Source organism: Onychomys torridus, chromosome 4 (genome assembly GCF_903995425.1).
Source record: "Onychomys torridus chromosome 4, mOncTor1.1, whole genome shotgun sequence".
NCBI classification, from domain to species: Eukaryota; Metazoa; Chordata; class Mammalia; order Rodentia; family Cricetidae; genus Onychomys; species Onychomys torridus.
The window spans coordinates 85,156,772-85,175,089 of record NC_050446.1 but is presented as its reverse complement, the minus strand read 5'-3'; the positions used below and the strand labels follow the sequence as shown (position 1 = coordinate 85,175,089).

General features: G+C 36.1%; 1 protein-coding gene across 1 annotated transcript in view; it reads right to left on the bottom strand.

Moving 5' to 3' along the window:
• Positions 1 to 8,050: 8,050 nt before the first annotated feature.
• The window catches only part of Slc5a12 (solute carrier family 5 member 12), a 41,056-nt gene continuing 30,788 nt past the window's right edge, over positions 8,051 to 18,318 (bottom strand). The window contains exons 11-15 of the mRNA XM_036186550.1: positions 15,242 to 15,328; positions 12,270 to 12,436; positions 11,564 to 11,667; positions 9,551 to 9,678; positions 8,051 to 8,203 (exon numbers count right to left, since the gene is read on the bottom strand). Of these exons, the coding sequence (XP_036042443.1) occupies positions 8,051 to 8,203; positions 9,551 to 9,678; positions 11,564 to 11,667; positions 12,270 to 12,436; positions 15,242 to 15,328 (639 nt within the window). The remainder of the gene's footprint in view (positions 8,204 to 9,550; positions 9,679 to 11,563; positions 11,668 to 12,269; positions 12,437 to 15,241; positions 15,329 to 18,318) is intronic.

Below are 18,318 nucleotides of genomic sequence, written 5' to 3'. Positions count from 1 at the left end.
TGCCTCAGCATAATATTTTCTTTACCTAGCATTTACATCTTTTCCAAATTAGGGATGCAAGACATACAAGGGTAATACAGGAGGACAAACAATAATAGCTGTTTCCTTGAGAATTCTTTTTCTAGGGTTTTCTATAGTCCCTTAGGGTTTAAGTCATATTGATTGATATGAACAAAGAAAGATATTTTAATAAAAGTTGTAGTATATTAATTTAGAAATGTGTTCCCTGATATTTTTGAAACAGATATAAGAAACAGAGAACCAAAAAATTTGTCTGAAGTATTTGTTTTATAATCAGTTGCAGGACAATCAAACTTGGTTTTATCATAACTGACAGTAAAACACAGCCCTTCACAGTATGATAACTTTAGAGGATTGTTTAAGTTGAAAGAAATGTTTTATACATGTTTTTCATATGAATATAAATTATTTCTCAAAGATTTATAGCACACTATATTCTCAGGAATTCTGTATGATGTGAATGCTGCTCATATATTTTCATATTCTCACTTGTTATCTTTTTATGCTAATAATTAATGGATATGTGCATGCAGTCTGCCTTGACAAGTTGTGTGAACCACTTTAAGTCTTAACTGTAATAGTTCTCAATCATCTGAGTCTGTGTAGGCACTTTTAGGTGAGACCCTGCTGCCTGGCTGCATGATGAGATTCAACTTGAATGCTAAATGATACTATACAATGGAATGGATAGAAAAATTTTTTCACTCAATAAATTATCATTTTTACTATAATCCACACATTACAGTTCATTCTGTTTGTTCTTTAAATAGTTAAATTGGGATCTGTTGAATGGGAATGGGTAGGAAAGATTTCACATTCTTTAGCCCCTGAAAGCAATAGTTTTGTTATTCTTGGGAAAACTCACCACTTTCAGACTATCTCCTGATAATGTTCTCATGTTAAAGTCATTTGCAGTACTGGGTAAAATGGAGAAAGTGTTTGCTGTGCAAGCTTGGTGACTTATGTCTGCATCATCAATACTCACATAAAAAGCCATACATGGTGGAATATGTCTGTGACCCCAACTCTAGGGAGACTGAAATAGGAGGATCCTAGGGGCCAGCCAGTGTGGTCAATTGGTGAGCTCCAGATTTGGTGAGAGACCCTGTCTTAAAAGATAAGGTAGAAATCAATAGAAAGTACTAGACACTGACTTCTGGTCCACACATACAGGCTTGTACACACACACACACACAAACACACACATAACACAAAAAGGAAAAAAAATAGATATTTGCATATTAAAGTGCATGTGAGATATCACATTAATCATTAATACTGAAGGTATTTGTGCTAGAAGCAGATGAGAAAATAAATTTTATTAGGTCATTTGTGGGCAAATAGGCTTCTAACACACCCAATCACTTTCTTTCTTCACATGTATACTGCCTTTCCCAATCACTATTAAATTCACCTAGGAAAAATAAACCTTTAAAATATGGGTTTGAAGAGATAGCTCAGCAGATAAGAGCACTTAATGCTCTTGCAGAGGACCCCAGATTGGTTCCCAGCACTCATTTGGTGGTGTACAACCAACTGTAACTACAGGTCTAGGAGATCCAGTACCCTCATCCAGACTCTGGGGCATGAGGCACACATGTGGTGTGCAAACATACATCCATGCAAAACAGTCATATACAAAACACAATAAATGATATTGTTTTAAGGGGAAAAAAGGCTTTACTTTAGTCTATGGTTCCATGGGGATAGAATCCTTGGGTCAACAAAGGCATAGTAACAAGTCAGATGCTAGCTGATTATATTTTTCATCCATACACAGGAAGCAGAGTGAAGGAACAAGAAATGGATTGAGGCTATAAACCCTCAAAGCCAGCCTCAGTGACGTACTTTATTCAGCAAGTTTCCACCTCCCACAGATTCCATAACCTCCTCAAACAGCACTACCAACTGTGGACTAAGTGTTCAAATACACAAACCTATGAGATTACTCATTCAGACCACAGAACTTGCAAGACAGCTCTGGTAATTTGAATGTGATTTGACTCCATAATCTCATAGGGAGTGGCACAAAAGGAGGTGTGGCTTTGTTGAATTGGTATGGCCTTTTTGGAGGAAGCGTGTCACTGTGGGAGAAGGCTTTGAGGTTTCCTACACTTAGGATATCACCCAGTGTCTCAGTTGACTTCCTGTTGCCTGCAGATAAAATACTCTCAGGTCCAGCACCATTTCTGCCTGCAAGTCACCATGCTCCTTGCCATGATGATAATGGATTGACCCTCTGAACTATAAGTGAACCACCAAATTAAATGTTATCATTATAAGAAGAGTTGTCATGATCATGGTGTCTCCTCACAGCAATAAAAACCCTGACACAACAGATTAAGGGTGTGAGCCAAGGAGCTGAGGATTTGAACATTGTTCTAACAATCTATGTGGAAATAACCAGCACAATTTCCCTGGGACAGGACAGGAAATTAGACACAAATGCAGTGCAAGCCATGGAAGGAGACTCTTACCTTATAGCCAAGAATCACCAACTTACCCATTTTTGGTTTTAGATTTGATAGTTCAACTTGAAAATTAGTGCTGCTTATTGAATAACTTAACTATATAGATGGATAGGTTAATTGGTCAATTAGGGGAAAGTTTTAAAAAATGTAATCAGACATGTGTACTCCATTGTACCCAAATTAGATATACTCAATGACTTCCAAACAGCATTCTGGGTTTTAGAGAGAGAGTCAGTTAACATCTTATCTCACTGCTTCTATTTTTGGAGCTCCAAAGAGAATCTTTTTGAGGAGACCAAAAATCCTGGTTTCATTTGGAAAGTTAGATGTTTTCCTATAAGCATTTCTTTTCAAAATAAAGTGTGCCAGCAATACATAGTGTAAAGGAAGGATTAATTGAGATTTAGCTTCAATTATTAATCAGCCCAAGTTCTTACTACTGTGGACGTTTATCTTTGTAGAGGTGATAAATTTCTTTCCATAAAACTTGCCATCTTTGTTCAAGTGAAACTTATCCTTGTGACTATATTTGATAGATTTTTCCTAAAGACCATCCTTGTTTCATCCACAGTAGGCCTTTAAAGAAAAGCAAAAGTGGAAGCAGGTGGGCTGTTGAAAATGTTTCCTAGTTGGGGCTAATCTAATATCTAGTGTCATCCAAGTCTACCATCATAGAATAGTAGCCTAGTAGATTCCTAAATCTGCTAGCTGCTTTGTAATGGGTGAACTGTTGAGCTGTTATAGCAGCCTGATAAAGTTGTCTCAGCATTTCTTGACCCTAAGTGTCAACCCTAGGTTACAATGGACAATCAGCATCAGCTTTTCTCTCTATCTTTCTGTAAGAAGGCAAGGAACAATTTTAAAGCCTATCTGCTCTGATTTCTTTAATTCATTTTTCCAACTTAAATCTTTGGATGTAGAAAACAATGCCTTTACTCTCTTTATTTTTGACAAAGCAAAATTCCTAAATTACTAGTTGAAAAGAAAACATGAGACATATTTGGAACACTTCTCAGAATGTAATTGTGGTGTGGATGGCCAGCCATACACGATGCTAAGTCTCACAGTCTCCATTTAACCTAATGCTACCATACACCTTAGGCCAAATTCACTGTATTTTGAAGCAATAATTATCAATAGACACTATTTTTCTTGGTGCCTTATCTAAGTGAACAAGGGATTGAATGACCAGAAAGGAAACAAATCCAATTGCAAAGTATTAGTGGAAGTAGTGCTTTGGAGGTGGTGGTGGCAACTTGGGAATATTTGACCTAGGTACAAAAGCACATCTTCTCTGCAGGTGCCCCTTTACCTTCAATTATGAACATAACTTGCTTTTTTTTTTGTATCTAGATACCAAACAAGGTCACTTCATGTTTGAACACTTAAAAATAAATGAGACTGGTTTTCATCCTGTGTATTTGTGTTTGTGTATCTACCATAAGGACTGAATAGACCAAACACTGCATACTTTATCCAAAACATTGAAAAGAATGGCCTTGTATAAAATACGGTGAAGCTTATTATCACATCTGTTTACTTCTTAGCTAATAGGTCCATCTTAGTTTCTAAAGTTTACAGAAAGGTTTTCAGACCACCTTGCACCCTACTCATAGAAAATATTCCAGAGGTCATTTCAGTACTTTTCATTCTGAATTTATTTTTAAAAGAAATAATTTAAATAATCTTAATTATTCATCATTCCCTACTTTCTTTAAAATTAAATAGTTATATAAACAAGGCATCAAATTTAGAAATATCCCAGGATTCATGAATAGTAAACAGTGTTAAATTTTAGAAATACAACATCTCATTAAATTTTCTATTGATAAGCATAAGTACTATTATCATGGCATATTTTTCTTCTGTAAGGTGAGGTATTTCTTTTCTTATTTACAATGAAGACCTAAAACTCCCAGTAATGGTTATATTTCTACTTAGTAGCCACATACTAATACGTCTAAATCTATTCTGATGACTTCTGACAATTCAAACACCAAAAGTATTCTATTGGAAAACTACATTTTTCAGTATTTGTTATTCACATGTTTGCAAATCTTTATTGACTTGTTACGGAGTTTTAAATTGTAACATTCAATCTTCCCAAAAACTACAAATAAAAATAACCCAACAGTGATTTTCTATCAATCAAAAGTAACAATTGATTTTGAAGGCTCTAATATTTCAATAGGTACCCTTGGTGATACCCAATTAATTACAGTTGTTCAAAATATCTCAGGTTACTATGTTTTAATATTGGGCAAGGTGGTTAAATCCTCATTAAATCTACTTTACAATATTTAGACTAGAAGCAAATAGAATCTGTAAATACCACAAATGAACACAGTAAAAATTTCTGTAGTATTTTAAGATAATTTATTACTAAGAGAACAGGTGAAGGAAAACTCATATTTTTCTGACATATCTATTTTTTATATTCTGAGAATATTATAATGCCATCAAAACATTTCAATAATATTCATTTTTAAATATTGTATGAAAGTGTCACAGCCTATAGGGCTTTCTATATTCCTATTGAAACAATTTGTTACCCCTGATAGTCACAAATAGTAAAATTATGCAAAAAAATGCCGTTTGAATTAAACAAAAGCAAATCCCACTCTCCTACTACTGTTAAAAGATTCACCCTTGCAGAATTCCCATGTACTGTTATTAACTTAACTTATGATGTTGGCTCAAAGCTTGCATTTACAAATGTAAGGCTTATTAAACCACAACAGGGTATTTTGTTTTCAGTAATGAACTTGTGGATCTTTATGATGAGATCTTTCTGATTTGTGGGAATGTAAAACTTTCAATAATGTTTTATGAGTACTCTAACATAAAAAAAACAAAAACAAAAAAACCCTAGTGTTTGGGAATCAGGACATAATTTCTTATTGTGCTTACCTCATTAGTTCTATTTCTGTACACCCTCTTTGTAATACATATTCTAAGTCAATGTCTTCAAAGAGAAACAGTGAAACAACTACTTAAAATGAACACCATTTTCTTCATACACTACACAGTGAGTGGCGTTATTGAACTCTCTGAATGGACCACTCACTGGGGTAAGTCTTCACAATAATTCTGTTAAGTAAAAATAGTTTCTATTCCCATTAATTGGAAAATAAACTAATATTTTTAAAAGTTTTTTTTCCCCAAATGACCAGGATAATTTGTGTCTGTCAGTACTCATGTTTGAGTCAGTCATTTGACTCAGATACCTCATGCCAGCCAAAAACTACACATTTTTCCTCTGAATCATAACACAGAGAATGTCAGCCATCTAAATTATTTTAATGCGGTCAAGGGAAAGAGACATTCTCACCAATGTCTGCAATTATGCATAAGAGGCACAAAGGCCAGCACTGAGTTTATCACTTTTCACACTTCTGTAAACTCATCACTCACAGCACAATGTATTGAGAAGTCTCATTCTGTGACAAAGCAACCCCAAGTTTAACCAAATTTAACTGAACATGGCCCTGTAACACCATTCCGAGCTGCCATTTCTGGAGTAGGAGACGGGGGGAAGGAATGCTGGGACGAGCTGAGCCATTGACTGTGCAGGTTGCAGTTTTTCTCCATTTCACCACACAATTAACACAGTTCCCACCCCTGCATAATACGTTTACTTTTTTTAGGTTTCTTTCTGCTCTCTACCTAAAGGCATATTTGTTTGGATGATCAAAAGGTAACCTCTACTCAGAGTTCGAAAAGGTCTTTGTATTTTATCTATTTGTGCCTTATAGTTTGTTATACAAGAGGAGACTAAGCCATTTCTATAATAAAATGGTTGTATGTCATTTTATTCGTGTGATTTTTATAATACTTTAAGAAAAATATAGACTGAAAAAAGAACAAAGGTATTTTAGATCTAACTCCAAGTGTCGACTTAGTGAGGTAGCCTTAGGGTAACTTTTAGTAAAATGAAATAAAAAACTGAGATATTTTGCTTTTGGAAAGTTCCACATGAAAATTTACAGCTTTAAAATGGCTTCCAAATCAATCACTTATGTGTTACCATGAGCATATACATAGGCATGTAAACATATCCTGTGTACACATTTACTGCTATTGTTGATATAATCTTATTCCCAGACATTGGTTTTTCTTTTCATTTACCTTTTAAGAATTTGTTTTCTATTTCCAACAGAGTTTCACTGCACCTTCATTTCTCAAATCACCTTTTATTTTGTAATACACTCTGCTCCAGAACTTTGAAGTTATTCCCTAGAATTAAATGGTATAGTACTTACAACTGATGGAGTGACTTAAGCTTGCACATGTGACATAGATGAATTCTGTGGATAGTGAGTAAACCTCCACAGTTAATGATCTCTGCTCTGAATAGTAAGCTCCTCAAAAGGTTCATTTACAATATGCTGGCTGATGTCACAGCTTTCTGTAAAGCATGACTTCCACTTTATTCAGTTTTGTAGATTAGACTTTCAACTTTTGGGTGAGCACAGAGTTTTTTCACTTAAAAAATTTGAGTTCTTTACTATGTGTAGATGTGTGTGTCTGTGTGTGACTATGTGCACATGAAGGTGGATGCTAATGAGAGTCACAAAGAGGTACCAGATTCTCTGGAGCCAGATTTATAGGCAACCATAAGCTACTCAACTTGAGTGCTAGGAATTGAATACAGGTCCTCTGAAAGAGCAACAAGTTCTCCTAACTGCTGAGTCATCGTTCTAGGTCCAAATTTATCATTTCAAAAGGATAGAAATAAAGATGAAACACTTCCTCAACAGGGAAAAGCTAATAGTGTATTTAGATGTGATTACCCCACTGGGTAGACTGATTTTTTTTTCTCCTCCTGTACTTAGTACAATTATCCTTAAAGTTTAATCATGACAGCTTTAGCGGGAGAATCACTAAAGGAATAATACATAAAGGAGGCAGTGTGAGGATACTAATGGAAGTTAAGTGTGCTAGCTGTGGCCACATGGAAGGCATGGATATGTCTATTTGTTATACACATGTGAGACATGACATGGGAGATGACGTCAGTCCTGTTTCATCAGCCATGACAGAGAAGCAAAGAAGACTCAGATTCCCCTTTATGTTGTCTCCACCTCCACCCCAATAGTTTGAATATTAAAACTTTGAAATGTGAACTAGGATCAGTAGTCAGGTAGATATTTTGCAGGAACAAGGTCCTATGCTTAATGCTCAGCACCAAAACCTAACATAAACCTGCAAAGAAACAACAAACCCTGAGATTTAATCTGACAGGAAGCAAAAAGAGTTTGACTTCCTGCATTACAATTAAATTCAGTCCTGACAGTTATGTAGCATCAGGCACTTGGGGCCTTGGCTGATTTTTCTCAAATGAATTTTGGACTTTCCAAAGAATATCCTGAGAAACAGTCTTATCATCTCTATAAATAAGTATAAATAGGTATTGGGCATCTTTGTTTTCTGAAAAGAATCTGTACACAATTCTCTGACAGGAAGAAGTAACAAAGAGTGTGTGTGTGTGTGTGTGTGTGTGTGTGTGTGTGTGTGTGTGTGTGTGTGTGAATATATTATCAGTTGCATGTATTGTCCTAGAAATGAGTGGTCTTCTCCTGAACATTGTTGCTGTAGCTTTTGTCCTTGGAGTTGTAGCCTGGAATCTGGGCCAGACTTCCTTGCTTGAGTCCATTCTGTAGGGCAGGTTCAACCCCCTGTTTCCAGGCACTGCCACTGTCAAGGTAATCCTGAGGAATGTAGAAAGACACATATTAAAAGCCAGTCATGACAGGTTTAAAACCAAATCAAGGGATATTGTGGAACTTCTGCACATTTATGAAGGATGACCAAGATAGTTTTTCATTCATTTCTACTTTCCTTCAACATCTTTCACAATCCTTCCACTACTTATTACGTACAAAAGCATATCCTGCCTCCCTCCTGAAGAGGTTCAGTATTGCCTAGCTCTTCTGCACTTCTTCAGCTTGCTCCATTGTCAGTCAGCCCAATTTATTTCCAGCTCAAGCTGATCATGGTGGGTAATGACTGATGAGAACACAACTCTTAAAAGTCTCTATTTGTCTGTCATAAATGTACTTCCAGGGGATAAAGAGTCTAAGGAAGTTGGTTGTATTTTGCTGCTTCTTTGACTGTAATTTCCCACCAATATTTAATATTTATAGTTGTTATAGTTTGAATATGAAGTGTTTCTCAATTTCACTTCAGCTAGTGATGTTGTGGGGGAGATTGTGACTCTTTAGGAAGTAGGGCACAGATGAAAGAAATTAAGTCACTGGAGGATTTTATTTTGTGTGATATCTTTCTCTGACACCTGCCTGTATTCCCTTTCCTTCTATTTAATCCCCACTGAGAGGTGAACAGCTTTTTCTTTCCCATGTTCTCAGTAACTTCCTGATCTGTACAAATGCATGGAACTAAGCTATCATAGGTGAACCCACTAAGACTGTGAGCCAAAAACAAAACAAACAACAACAAAAATCCAAAACTTCTCCTTTAAGGTGTTCTAATAAGAGATAATAGGAAAAAATAACTAATATAATATCCTAGAGAATTAAAAAGTTGTGTCTATGTCATTCTGTATAATGTCCTTCTTTAGTTCTCAAATTATAAAAGCTAAACAAAAGGAAAATGAGACTTTGAACCAGGGACAGACCCAAGGCTGTCTGACTCTCAAACTCATCATTTCATCTATCACATTTCACTGTTTTGTACTTTATTCTTTTTCTAAGACTTATTTTTATATTTTTCCTGGAACTTATCTCTCAGGGGTTAAAAGAGTCTTTGGAAATTGTTCACTCGCAATGTCTACATTCTAGCCGTGAGGCACATTTACCTATCAACACACACACACTTAAAAGACTATCAGCTCCAGGGACTCTGGGGTCAAAATCTATAATTTTTAAAGCTGTTGATAGTTACTGTCTTCCATCCTTACAGTCCTTTCCCTCACAATGGTTGCAAGGGGGAGGGAAGCACTCTCAGAGGTAGAAGGGCACTCCTAGTAGTGGAGTGGAGGAAGGGCACTCTTCCCTCTAAGCCAACACCCATTTTAAGAAGCTCATGCATCCACTCACCTGCTCTCTTTCCTGATCATGCTGAACTCCACACCAACATAGAGTTTTGTATTTCTTAGACCAAAAGCAAAATAAATTGCAAACTGGTCTTATTAAAAGTGGGTCTATATCTTTGCCTCTTTGTTTGCCTATTAAGAAAAGGAAGATGGATTAAATGGCTTCAACCCTCCAGGCCTTCCATTTCAGTACAAGCCTATCAACTTGAGAATGGGTTATTTTTTAACAAAAATTGAAAACAAACTTCAGAGTTGACTCCATAGAAATTGGTAGACTGTGGAAAGAGTACAAGCTAACAGTTATAAATTCACAAGTTGACAGGTCAAGGAAGTTCAAGACTATAAAGTCAAATGGTGATAATGTATTCATTTGGAAATATTACTCTAGTAGCAAATTTTCAGGCCAGTTGAAGAGATAATAGGAAGTACATTTTTTCTTCTTCAATTTTTACCTAAATTATATATTTTCAGGATCATCTAGGTTAGTATTTTTAAAATTAGAAAGATCATTTTTACTGTTTCTTTTTCTTTTGTTACAGCATCAGTATTTTAGACAATTCTCTAAAGTTCTGCCAGCCAATCACACTTCATTTCTGATCCTCAAAACATACCTGTTCAGTCACTTTAAATCCTACTGAGGAACAAGTCAGACTGACATTTTCACTAAGATTTAAAGGATGATGAGGTCATCCTCCCAGAATCTTTTCAAATTTTCTGGCTAGGAAGACTAATGTAGATACCCTATCCCACAGAGTGCTGGTGAGTATGAGTGTCAATCCATCCAGAGGTCCCTGGAGGAAGCATTGGAGTAAGAGTTAAATACATTGATCAGATTCCTTCTATGAGCTATGAGCCTGATGTTATGTCTGACTAAAATGTTGTGCCTGTCCAAAAACTAAGTTCCACAGTATTATGTCTGTCTGTCAAAGGTGTTTTACTTAATAGAATTGCAATTAAATTGATATTCATCAATTAGTGCCTTCTACAGAGTAGGTACATTTGACTCATGCATTGTTGATAATGAACTTTATATTAATTATTAAATAATGCAACAAGAAATTGGCCATTTGTGATCTTAAGACTGGTAGTACCTTTGTCTTAATGACAGCAAGAGGAGAGAGAGAGAGAGAGAGAGAGAGAGAGAGAGAGAGAGAGAGAGAAGACAGAGAGGTGGAAGATGATGTGCAAAACCTCAGACAACTGTAATGAAGAATGTCAATGTTGTTCTGCATCAAAGGATTTCATTTAAAACCAACCCATAAATATTTGTCTGCATATCATGTCCCTACATTCCCACAGAGGCCAGAAAAAAGCATCAGATCCCCTGGAACTGAAATTATAGGCAGTTGTAAGCTGTACTGTGGGTACTGGTCATTGAACTTGGGTCCTCCGGAAGAGCAACATTTTCTATTAACTTGATTCATCTCTCTAGTCCTGACTATCTCTACTTGTATTGAAAATCTGGTTCCTCTTCCTCTGAACAAAATTAATTTTGTGTCAGTTTGGAGACCCTGTGAGAACAGCAGAAAGCATGAGTTATAATCCATCCCCTACTTTCCCCCATTGTGGTCACCATGCACAGTGCACAAGCTTCAAAGCCCTACAATGAAACCCTGAATATCCAAATACAAGATAGGATTATTTTGGGAGTCAGGTCAAAAACACTCAGTATTTAGTCTTCCTTCATAGGTGATGTTACAAAGAATTTCTTGTACCCATGTATGATGGTAGAATCATGTTTCAAAATACCTTATTTATTTTCTGATTGTTAAACACACAGAGACAGACAGACAAACAGACATACATACACACACACACACACACACACACACACACACACACACACACACAGAGAGAGAGAGAGAGAGAGAGAGAGAGAGAGAGAGAGAGAGAGAGAGAGAGAGAGAGATCTACTTAGAGGCAGTATGTATATCTCTTTGAGAAGAGGACTCAGAAGCAAATTGGTGAGGCTGCCAGGTAGTCTACAAGTGCAAAGAGAGGACCCCAGATATCCCACCTGTCAGGAAGCTGATGATTATTCCAGCAGCTACGCATCCCAGGAAGCCCACAGCACTATAGTAAAGGTAAGAGATGGAGTACCATGTGTCTGCTAGGGCAGGTCTGTGGAGAAAAATAGCACATGTCATCAACTCTGCTCATCATTCAGAAATAGGGATATGATCTTTTTGCTGTTCACTTTAGGTTCCAGCTTATCTTAAAACCCCAAATCTTAATATTTGATTCTTTAATGAAAAACAATCATGAGCTAGTGTTGCTTTGCATAACTATACACAATCTAGATCATCACTGATTTACAAATACAAATAAGTGTATATATATATATATATATATTTATATACACAGAGATACTAGAAAAATTTTGACTTGTCTGTGTGTATAAACTGACTTTATCTCCAAAGGGACTTTTCAGTCCAATTCAAGTTTTATAGACTACACAGAAAGAAGGCAGCCTTCAGATACCTTGCAGTAAGATCATGAGCCCCATCTGTTCTTCAATCCTCCAGTATACTATTTTCACTCTTGTTTGCCTGAATGAAGAGGAATAGCCATCTGCAGAACTCTGTGTAGCCTTGCACAGTACCCTTCATTGCTAAACACATGCAGATAAGCAAGAACTAGCTCATCAAACTACTGATAAGAGAGATCTCTCCTCATTTGCTGACCTACTTTGGGACTTAGTACAATTTTTAAAGACAACATACCTGTGGGAGAGCTGTGGTCCAACTGTTGTTGTTATATTTAATTGTAGACACTGTTCTGTTGATAGAGGTAAAGGTAATGTCTTAGAGTCTGGTGCAGGGTAAATAAAAGCCCCAATGGCGACCCAAAATGACAATGTGATTCCAGTAAGGAGGCCTCCTAGAGCACCCTTGGAGATAAAGAGAAGATAATAAAAAATTAGACAAGGCTTTTTTGTTTGCAAAAATATTGATATACGATGTAATGTATTGCAGAGAGTCTAGATATACTTACTTATTTACTTACTCATTCATTCACTTATTTTTGGTGCTGCATAAGGATTCTAGGGTCTTATGCCTGTGAGGCCAGCTCTCTACCACTGAATCATAACCTTTAGCACCATAAAGCAATTTTTAAGTAAGAATAAGTTGTGCATTGAATAAATTTTTTCTGTCTTTGATTTGTTCACCCTTTTTACTTGAAAAGATGGTGAAACCTCAATGTTCAATAAAAGAGTTTCAGAGCTATGGAAATCTTTATACCATGTAGTCATTTTTTTTATTGACAGGTGCTATACAGAAAGTCTGGCTGCTATTTCTTTCCGCAAGTTAGAAGAGTTTCCTGATGCTTAAGTTTGGTTTGCTTGTTTGATTGAGTAATTGATTGATTCTAAACTCGAATAAGTGTATTTTTATTATCCCTGCATTTAAAGACTATGTTTCTTAATAAATGACTGAAATTGATGAATAATTTCTCCTGTAAGCAAATAGAACAATTCTCACAAAGACTTGGGTTACTGGAGAATCACAGTGGATGTTTTTGCTCACCACTATAGAGTTGAAACTTTTGTGAAAGAAAACAGATTGTGGAAGTTCCTATCATGCACAAATGAGTCCTTTGTAAGGGCCCAGAATCTTCCTCCATTATTGATTGGTAAAATTAAACCAACATATACAAATGACTATTTGTGCTTTGGCACACACAAGCAGTCTGTGAACTTCTGCAAATAGCCAGATACATGTTTTAGGCTTTGTGATTTATGAAGTATCTGCCACAGCTATTAAACTCTGACATTGCACCACAAGATAATCGTGGGCAATACCAAATAAGAAGTTTCAGTGATGTTTTGTTGATGGACATTGCCTCTCTTTTTTACTAATACTAATAGTTGTTGCATGTTTATATATATATATATGTGTGTGTGTGTGTGTGTGTGTGTGTGTGTGTATGTATATATGTATATATACATATATATACATATATATATATATAATGTTACTTATATGTATATGTTTTCAGGGCTGACTATTTGTTATTGGACAACAAATTAGTGTGCCCTTTTATGGGAATGGCTATTTCTCCCACTTCCACTAGTTGAAGCTTTGTGGTCTTTCCCCTGTCCACATTGGCATGTCTATTATTATTGTCCATATAGTATGTATTCTACTAGGACCTTACATAGCTATGGCATAGATACAGTCTTTCAACTGTTTGGTTTTAGTGACTAGGTGCTACCTGAAATTATAACTGAATAGCATAATTATTTTAATAAACCCAAATACCACAGAAGTAATTTTGACAGTGTTCTTCTAATAAGACTGCAGGAAAATTTTTGCAAATGCATGAATGTTCACTATATATCTAAGCTAACTACCTATAGTAGTTGAGTGAAAATGACCTGATAAGCTCATAGAACCTGGTACTACTGGGAGGTGTTGCCATGTTGGAGTATGCATAGCCTTGTTAGAGGAAGTGGTCATTGGGGGCCTTGAAGTCTCAGATGCTCAATCCATGTTATGTGTGGCTGTCACTTCCTGCTGCCTGTAAATCCAGATGTAGAACTCTCAGTTACCTCTCCAGCACCATATCTGTCTGCATGTAGCTGTGCTTCCCACCATTAGGATAATGGACTAAACCTCTGAAACTGTAAGCTAGCCCCAATTAAATGTTTTTCTGTATATAAGAGTTGCTGTGGTCATGTTGTGTCTTCACAGCAATAGAAACCCTAACTAAGATACTGCTTAATCCTACAAGAGCTATCTAAAATAGTGTCAACAAAAACCGTATAGCTATATCCATTTAAGTAGCTAGGACACCAAACTCGGGATTTATACATTTATAAATACAGGCAGGCTTTCTGGAGTCTCTACAACTGTGTGTATAAGTGTGTAGAGAACAGTTATAGTGACACTTGTACTAGATTGAGAAAATTATATTCTAAATAGTTTTAAATAGTATTATGTTACTTTTCTTAACAAATTGTCATCCAACCTATACCTAGCATACAGTCTACCTGTGTTTATCTGAAGACACACTATTAGCAAAGGAAGTGCCAGATGTAAAAATATCTCTGGCCTGTCCTTTCTATGTATTAATCATTCAGTATATGACCATTCAAGGTTGCCTCTTCCCTTATTTGCCTTTTGCTTCTAAAGAGTTTTCAATATAGTCTTTTATAGGAGTGCCCAGGTCCCATTTAATTCTATGGTTGTGTATATGTATATGTTTGTGAAAGAGAAATACAGGTAACATGAATTCTTTGGATTTATTTTCTGGAAAAAATAAACAGCCTTTCCAAGCAAAAGGAAAAGGAGATAGAAAATGAAAAGAGCTGTATGCTGTGAATATGTGTTGCTCTGACTGGTTGATAAATAAAGCCGTTTGACCTATGGCAAGGCAGCTTAGAGGCAAGTGGGAAATCTAAACAGATAGACAGGAAGAGAAAGAAGAGGCAGGGCAGACACTGCTAGCACCACCAGGAGAAGCAAATTACCAGTAAACCACATGCCATGTGGCAAGGTATAGATTTATAGAAATAGGTTAACTTAAGATGTAAGAGATAGTTTGCAAAAAGCCTTCCATGGCCATAGTTTAAAAATAATATAAACCTCCGTGTGTTTATTTGGGAACAAGCAGCTGTAGGACATGGGTGGAAGAGATTCTGCAGGACCAGAGAAAACTTCGGGGCTTATAAAGAGAGGTACAGAATCCTTACCTTCCAGTTCACAAAAGGAAACAGGATACCTAGAGTGAATAAACCTAGCATCGGTCCCCCACACATGCCAAGGATGCTGAGGGCAGCCTGTAGGAAAAAGAAGACCAGGTAAGCCCTACTGTAGATGTAACCATCTTATTAAATAAGAAACACAGAGCCAAATACAGAGTTAAAGGCCCAAGAGGTCAGATCTAAAAACCTTACCCTTCACAGCCGCTGCTATCTTTCCTTTCAGCAAGAGGCCTATTTCCTATGTCTCTGTCTTTTTATTGAATTTCTGTTCTGCCTTCTCATTGGTTGTAAACCCAACCACACGACCTCCTCATCACTGCCTGTCTGTACAGACCTCCAGGTCTTCTATTGTTGGTATTGAGATTAAAGGCGTGTATCTCCATGCTGGCTGTTTCCTTGAATGCACAGAGATCTGTTTGTCATGTGATCTGGATTAAAGGTGTGTGCCACCACTGCCTGGCTTCTGCTATGGCTTGCTATTAGCTCTGACCTACAGGCAACTTTAATTATTAACATACAAAAATAAATCACATTTCAGTACAAATAAAATATCACCATATTTCCCTTTTCTATTTTAATAAAAAGAAAAAAGTTATAACTAATGTAAGAAAAACTATATATAAAAGTACAATAACTATATACCATATATACAAGCAATAAATACCTAAAAAAATGTCTAGTCCATTTGTATTTGACAAATTCAGAGAAAATAATTCTCTATCCTATTTTGGTAAGTCCAAAATGTACCTGATTCACTTTCTGTCCTAATTTATATTACTAACAGAACTATCTTATAATGTCTTTCAAGTTCATACACTTATACCTCTTTAGTGAGTTTCTTTTCTGAAATTCTTAACAAGGAAAACTATAACTATAACTAACTAATCTTCAACACCTTCAGAGACCCAAGAAGGAAATAATATTACCTAATAATAAAATAAAAACAGGAAGTGCATGCAAGCAGCTTCCAAAAAAAAAAAAAAATGTGAGTTGACAGAAATACAGCAGCAGCAGTGAAGGATAAGGCTTTTAGCTCTGACCTTTTGGGCTTTTAACTCTGTATTTGGCTCTGTGTTTCTTATTTCACAAATGGTACCATCTACACCCTACAATTCCACTGCCTCTGTAGCTTATCCTGACACCACCATTGCTTCCTTGAACCTTGGGTGAACTTGAGCCCCATTCATTAATCATGTATTTTCTTTATTAAAAAATACATATATACATACATATGCATACTCATACAAACACACGTACACATATACAACTAAATGTGTACATGTGAGTGCAAAGGTTTAGAAAACATCAATTCAGGTAAATTGCATTGCTTGAAGCCACTTTAACTTGTTATGATAGCAAAAGGACTTTTTTCTTTTCACTTTCTTAGCACACACAAGACCCTGGGTCTAATTTCCAGCACCACAGAAGTTATTTTGTTTGTTTGATGGTTAAGGAATTTACTAAATCAATACAGCTCATCATATCTTATTTTTCATATCCTACATGGCTCATCAATTGATTGAACTTAGTTTGAAATTTTCTGTCATTTATATAGTAACAGTTATCTGGATCCCAACCCTTACAACCCCATCCATACCAATTCTGAGATACTGAAGAATTCTTCAGTATTTGGAAAACTGTGAAGAGGCCTCCACCCTTCTATTTCTCTTTACATTCATGGCTCCATCTCTTTTAAATATTAAGAAATTTTGAGTAAAGCATTTTAATATCTCTCATTTCTAGATGACCCAAATGAACTGGCTTACAGTTTATGTAATATCTATACTATAAACATAAGTAAAGACAGATTTTCTGAAGTCTCTATATCTATGTACATGTAAGTGTCTGAGTAATGTAAGATAAAAATAGCAGTTTGGAAAGACTGAAAAAGTGTGCTTTCAGCATGAAGGCTGATTCCTTGTAAGAGCTGGGAAATACAAATTCACTGAATTGTGCAAATTAGAGTATACACACAAATGTGCACAAACAACACACATCAAGTTACTTTCTCTGCAGCACTTTCTGTATCTATAAAACTAGCATGGGGATTTTATATTAGGGCCAAGCTTTAGAATGCCCCCAAGAACTTGCAAAAATTTATATGCTAGGTGCCATTCACATGTCGGTCAGCCAAGGAGATCTGTCTGTACTCCAGACACGGTCTTCTCTAATTCTCACACTCACCCAGTTCAGTAACAGTAACCAAAATTTGTAGAAAAGAAACTTGGGGATAACAGAAACACAATCAAGTCTATTTTTATTTAGAAAGTGGGAAGAGGTCATACATATGTTCAGATTTGTCTGGCTTTAAAATTTTACATTTTCTTTCCCAAAAGCAATCTTAAAAAAAAAAAAAAAATCAAGAATGCAAATCACCATATTGCCCTTCTGGTTTTACTTAAAGAAGGAAATGGTTTTGAAATAATCAATCTTTAACAATTAGACTGTTTGAATTCTCACTATACCCTGTCATATATCACCAGGATTTGATGAACTTTCTGTTATTAACTTGTAACCACTCAACTTTCACTTTCTTCTTGCTATGCAAAAATATACAAGGCCAAGGGATCTTCCCATTTCCTTCAGCTATAATATAAATGCTTTTCCCAGAAATATGAGCTGCAAAATATCATTATAATTGTGTGATGATTTGAATAAAAATGGCTTTCATAGGCCCATAGGGAGTAGCACTATTAGGAGACGTGGCCTTGTTGGTGTAGGCCTGGTTTTGTTGGAGGAGGTGTGTCACTAGACGGTGGAGTTTGAGGTCTCAGAAGCTCAAGCTATGCTCAGAGTGGCACTCACTTTTCCTGCTACCTGTGGATCCATATTTAGAACTCTCAGCTCCTTCTCCAGCACCATATTTGCCTGTATGCTACCATGCTTCCCACCATGTCAATAATGGACTAAATCTCTGAACAATAAGTCAGCCCCAATTAAATGTTTCCCTCCGTAACAGTTTCCATGGGTCATGGTTTCTCTCTACAGAAGTAAAACCCTAACTAGAACAGATTGCTTTTCCAGATTCATTTTCAAACAATTTAATCCCTATTTTATCTTTGATA